Below are 6,412 nucleotides of genomic sequence, written 5' to 3'. Positions count from 1 at the left end.
ATGCCGGAGCTCCGTCGAGTACGTCCAGAAGGACGAACTCGAGGGGGATCGAAGTCCGAAAGACAAACTCGAAGAAGAAGCGCTGCCATCCAACCAAGCGCCGCACCTGTGAGAACTAAAAAACCCTAACCTAAAGTACTAACCGGAGCGGAGGCAGCGGGATTCCCCTCCCAGCCACTGGTCGCCGGAACGGTAAGTAGAGGGGAGGCGAATCCATGGGCTCGCCGACAAAGTATGCAGGGGAGAGTTTGCCCTAGCTGCCAAGGATGCAAGAGGGAAATAGAAACCCTGGCCGCTCAGTTTTGCAGTTGCAGGTTAGTTAGCAAATACATATCGTTTTAGATGTAGACATATTGTGCAATGTGCTAGTATGCAGAAATTCAATTTGGCTCTAGGGAGCATATGCTCACGCGCGCCAAAAACGTATTTTAAAAATTTCAAAATAATGTGAAAAATATATGTGTTCATTGTCACACCTAAATTCTACTTGCAAAATTTTAGGGGAAATACTTAAGCATTTTGATTTGTATATACAAAAGAAACAAGTCAAACGCCAAATGTTGCCCTCTAGATATTTCACTTAATTTTTTTTTACCAATGAAGCACTGTTATTCCGTTTCGCATGAAAATTCTCAAGGACACTTCTTACAGTAACATGAACATTTACACAAGAGGTTGATAATGAGTTGCGCTCCCAAATATAAATAACACAACATTAATTAATCGTAGTTTTCAGTTATACTAGCAGCTACCATGTAGTTTTCCGGATCTATGATCCAAAGCATTGCATGTGAGTTTTAATCGAGTTTGAATAAAGTCATATAAGATCTTAAAGAAAGAAAAATCTGAAGAAACTTTGTTTATGTGTGTGGTTGGGATTCTCGCAATTCTCTCCCAAACAAAAACAAATCTCTCAACCCTCAAAAAAAAAAACAAATCTCTCAGAAAACAAGAGATTCTCTGACGAAGAAAAGATCCAGCAGCACTTGAGCGCATTGAACTCCACACAACCCAACTGCCAGCGCGTGCCGCAAGCCCGCAACGCGGCACGAACCGCCCTCCAAATCCCGGATTCCCCAGGGGCCCATCCGCGAAAAGACCCCACAGCCGGGAGGGAGGAGCCCATCCCATCCCCCACCGCCGCGCCCAAACCAATCACGCCCCTCGGCGGCGGGCGGCGCCGGCCATGGCGGACGCCGTCAAGCAGCCGCTCCTCCACCACCAGCCCTACGCGTACCCGTCGCACGCCGCGTCGGCCTCGTCCCCCGCGCTCCCCTCCGTGCCCCACTCCGGGACCGGCACCGGCGCCGGCACCCCGGGGGGCGGGGCCGCCTCCTTCGCCGGGGGCCGCCGCTTCCCGGGCGGCCTCGACGTGCCCAACCTCAAGAAGCGCGGCGGCGGCACGCGCAGCTGGATCCGCGTCGAGGCCGCCACGGCCTCCGTGCAGACGCTCGAGGTCGACAAGGCCACCATGATGCGCCGCTGCGAGCTCCCCGCCCGCGACCTCCGCCTCCTCGACCCGCTCTTCGTCTACCCCTCCACCGTCCTCGGCCGCGAGCGCGCCATCGTCGTCAACCTCGAGCAGATCCGCTGCGTCATCACCGCCGACGAGGTGCTCCTCCTCAACTCCCTCGACAGCTACGTCTTCCAGTATGCCGCCGAGCTGCAGCGCCGCCTCCTCCAGCGCGCCGAGGGCGACGAGCTCCCCTTCGAGTTCCGCGCCCTCGAGCTCGCCCTCGAGGCCGCCTGCTCCTTCCTCGACGCCCAGGTACCCACGCCACCCTCCCTCTCTAAAATCACTGTATATACTTCTGTTGTGATTACTTATTAGTCATGGTACGACGATCCCATAATTATTGTAGTATAGATTTTCTGCAATACTGCGGTTTAATTTGATCGTAGAATTGGAGTGGGCTAAGTTCATCCGAATGTCTGATACTAGATACTAAGTGATGTCATGGTGGGTAAGGCAAACACTAAATTTGGGGTCAGTGCCTTGGATCCCCAAGAAACAAAGCGTGTTTGGCTACTTTGGGGAAAGGGAATGGGACTTTATTGGGGGATTATGCTTCAGGAAATCGGTTATTAGTCCCAAACCCATGGTTGGTGTATGTGTGTGGGATTTGAGAGGAAGTTCTATCCCACTTGCATTAGTAGGGCACCAGGGAAGAGGTACGTGAGAATTGGCCTCCTTAATTCCCTTTCCCCTTCCCTCCTCAACTCCCTTGCCCCCTAACCAAACAATGGATTATAGGTTTGCTCCTCCGTGTCAGCTGGATCAAAATTATAACTGATTGTTGCAGTTTTATCTCCTGCCTCCCTTTGGAGGTGTACTAAAGAATTTAATGAATAGTTAGCATCAGTCTGCTACATCTGTAATTAAAGATTCAGGTCGTGGCATTTCTTTTCCTTTTGAAATTTCAACATCTGTGGTGCATTATGCATTAGAAAGGGGATGAAAGTCTAAGCTGATTTAAAATTGGAATGAGAAATATAGGCCTAAGAAGAAAAGTCCTACCAACATAGATCTTTGAATGGAAAAGGCTCACTATGTAAGTGTTTAGATGTGACGATTTCTTGTTTAAGAAGTCACTGCCTTCCTATGTGCATATTCTTTCCTTCTGCAGGCGTTCTCTTTGATGCCTTCCCCCCTTTATAACCACTACAATGATTCTTTCTCTGTTAAAATCTTGTCACTACATTATCAATCTCCAATAGCTTAATTGATTCTATGTTCACCAGAAATACTTGTTCAGTAATTGGAGGGAGTATGCTTATACCTCAACCCTCTCCAATGTGGTATTCTTGTGCGAGGTTTTTGCCGGTTGGATATAGTTATAATTGCATACTTTGATTTGGGAGTTTTTATGAGGCACTATATGGGACTGGAGACACCTTCTGTAATGGGAAAAAAAATTAACTGTTTGAACTGTGTAATGAGGTTATACAGAAATATTTAACACGGACATTAGTATTTGACTTCTCTTTTGCTAGACCAGCCAATGATGTTCTTTTGGTAGAAAAATATGCAATTCATTATTTAATCTTGATATTGAGTAAGCTAACATTGCCTGCAAGAGAACTGGAGTAGATTTATGCTTTGCTTGACATAGCTATTTTTTCTTAATGGCACTTTGAATGTAGTATTTTTCTAGTATATAGATCAGTTGACAACTATCTGATGGGAATATAACAACGATTTTTTTACTAGAGTTGGTAAATATTCTTCACAACTACTCCCTCTGTCCAATAATATAAGAGCGTTTTTGACAGTACACTAGTGTAAAAAACGCTCTTCTATTATGAGACAGAGGGAGTACATTATTATTCCAGTGTAGCACCAGTGCACAACAATCCAAAGAAGAGATTAACTGTGTACTGCTGTGCTCCAACTGTAGTTTCACACTGTAGTTTGGGATGTATTATGGAAGTTATGCTTTTGGTTTGAAAAAACAGTAGTCAATAATTAGCGAATGGATGCAAGAATAGCTTGTTCGTAGTTTATTCACAAAGCTGCTAACCAGGACATTGAGAGCTTTTATTATTGACAAATAATATCTTGTAATGACTTCATACAAGAACCTTCACCTGAACATGATTATGTACCAATGTCTGCACTGCATTGTTTATAAGGCGGTAAAGCGACCTAAGGCGAGCACCACCCGCCCTGACGCCTAAGCGCCTGAAGCTAAAGTGGGCATATTTCTAAGGCGCTGCCAGGGCGCCTTATCGCTTAAGCGATGCTTAAGTGTCTAAAGCAGGACGCCTTATAAACAATGCTGCAGTGATTCTCTAGCTTTTCTTGTTGCAGAAGTGACAAAGGTTACACGTTGTACAGTTCATGCTCTTTGAGATACTCATAGATAGCTCATGCTAACTTATATGCTATTAATCTTTACTATTTAGCTATGAAAACATAATTTGTATCACTGAAGGTCGGCAGCCTCTTACCTCATGAAGTTCATTGGAAATAATATTTATTGCACCAAAACATGATGATCTCCTTGATATCAGTTCAAATTGGAGCATGTCTGAATCTGCATTTTTGCCTTTCTCAGGCAGCAGAATTGGAAATTGAAGCATATCCCTTACTGGACGAGCTAACATCGAAAATTAGTACTCTAAATCTGGAACGCGTTCGGCGGCTAAAAAGTAGACTAGTCGCTCTGACCAGAAGAGTTCAGAAGGTAAATTTGCATTCTGATAGGAATCATGCTTCTCTTTTTCTTCAGATAATCTGTTTCTTAAGTTTTTTCCTGCTATATAATTGCCATTGTATCCTGCAATAGGTCAGGGATGAAATAGAACAACTAATGGATGATGATGGAGATATGGCTGAGATGTATCTTACCGAGAAAAAGATGAGGATGGAATCATCATCTGTGTTTGGTGATCAGTCATTGGCAACCTTCAACGCGGCAGCCGCTGGGACTTCAGTTTCAGCTCCTGTGTCTCCAGTCTCTTCACCCACAGAATCACGGAAGTTGGAGAAAACCTACAGCTTGTGTAGAAGTAGACATGATAGTGTAAAGAGCTCAGATAACTCAGTGACTGAACATATTGAGGAGCTTGAAATGTTACTGGAAGCATATTTTGTAGTCATCGACAGCACTCTTAACAAGCTGACCTCGGTAATGAGTCGCCTTTATTCAAAATTGCACGATATCTTGTTATTATTATTTTCTATAACTTGGAGTTGAAGGTGTATGATTAATTATTTCCTTCTTTCAGCTGAAGGAGTATATTGATGACACCGAAGATTTTATCAACATTCAGCTGGTACATCAGCATATCTCGCACTCTTCTCATTCAAGTTACCAGCACGTAGGATCTATGCATTTCACGTACTGATGCCTGCTGTTCTGAACTAACTGAATTACCTTGAGTTTCCTGTTCCCGGGACAATGCACGTAGGATCTATGCATTTCACATACTGCTGCCTGCTGGTCTCCATACTAATCGAGCTAATCTTGATCCTCCCGTTCCCAGGACAACGTCCGGAATCAGCTGATCCAGTTTGAGCTTCTGCTAACAACTGCAACATTTGTCGTCGCCATTTTCGGAGTGGTCGCGGGGGTATTCGGGATGAACTTCGAGACCGACGTTTTCAGCATCCAGAATGCATTCCAGTGGGTGCTGATCATTACTGGAGTGGTTGGCGCTTTCATCTTCTGCTTCTTCGTCTGGTTCTTCAAGTACAAGAGACTGATGCCCCTGTAGATATAAGCTCCCCCATTATGCGGACTCAACCTTCTATTCTGTGTCAAGGTACTTGATCAAAAAGCTCTGAATCCATGTAAATCAACATTCTTTCAGAGGCTTGCCGTGTACCTATTACAAATTCAAATGAAACATATTTCTTTTCCCTTACTCTGCTGTAAATGGGTTGTTATAGAAATAGTTCTCAAGTCTTAACCCTCCATCCTTCCAAATATTTCGCCTCTTAATAAAACAGGTATTTGTTGGGGTGGTTATAGATATAAAATTCTTGTATGGGCATACTTTTAAGAGTATGCCGAGTATATATATGGCTTTCTTCCAATTCCATTTGGGAAAAACTAATTGTACATAGTAGCAGCTTGTGTAATTTGTGCTCCGGCTAGTTCGTCGGTACATGTAAGCAGTGGCGGATCCAGGAATTGAACTTAGCCGGGGCGAAACATTTGAGGTATAAATTTTTTGATTGACAAATGCATGTCCGATGAACAAAATCTCAATAGTCAAATATGAAGTTAGATGCAATCAAAAATTTACATAACTAATGATTCAGAACAATTCAAGATTCTTGACAACTAGGTGTCGTAAGAGCATCTACAACCGGACCTCTCAAACTCGCCTCATATGCCCAGGCGGACTGCTTGATCACTATCTGTTCATGATTTTTTGACCCAGACGACCCCTTCCTTGAGCAGGTGCAGATCCGTAGGGAAGCGAGGCTACCTCTGGAACCGAAGAGGTTGAGGAGGAGGTGCCGGGGGGGGGGGGGGGGGGGGGGGGCGAAGAGGAGGAGCAGGAGCCGGTGGAGGAGGAAGAGGAGGAGGCAGTGTTGCTGGATGTGGGGGACGAGGCGGCGCCGATGATGGAGGAGGACGTGGGCGTGTGGCTGGAGCAGCACGCCATCCTGAACTCCATCCGCATGGAGTCGGCTGCAGAGGCCAAGCGTCGCCGTCGGCAACAGATGGAGGCGGTGCAGGCAGCGCAGGCTCCGACGCTGGCAGCTCCGGCTTCGGCGCAGGCGGCTCCGGCCATCGCCGCCAATGACAAAATTTGAATAGTAAAAATGTAGTACGTAGCTATATATTCTGCATGGTTTTGTATGGATTTAGAGGATGAATATGAAAAAATTGTATGTGAAAAAAGAAATATGAGACGTGCCTGGTTAGTGCCCGCGGACACGTCCACGAGCATTTAA

General features: G+C 45.5%; 1 protein-coding gene across 1 annotated transcript; it reads left to right on the top strand.

Annotated features, from left to right (window-relative positions):
* The first annotated feature begins 215 nt into the window (after positions 1-215).
* Positions 216-5,370, top strand: LOC123153773 (magnesium transporter MRS2-B). Its single transcript, XM_044572727.1, has 6 exons — positions 216-232; positions 970-1,768; positions 4,059-4,187; positions 4,290-4,631; positions 4,732-4,779; positions 4,990-5,370. Exons 1-6 carry the CDS (start codon positions 216-218, stop codon positions 5,218-5,220), a joined length of 1,566 nt encoding a protein of 521 aa, XP_044428662.1. The 3' UTR covers positions 5,221-5,370.
* Positions 5,371-6,412: the final 1,042 nt, after the last annotated feature.

This window comes from Triticum aestivum, chromosome 7A (assembly GCF_018294505.1).
Source record: "Triticum aestivum cultivar Chinese Spring chromosome 7A, IWGSC CS RefSeq v2.1, whole genome shotgun sequence".
Lineage (NCBI taxonomy): Eukaryota > Viridiplantae > Streptophyta > Magnoliopsida > Poales > Poaceae > Triticum > Triticum aestivum.
This window is presented reverse-complemented; position numbering and strand designations above follow the sequence as displayed.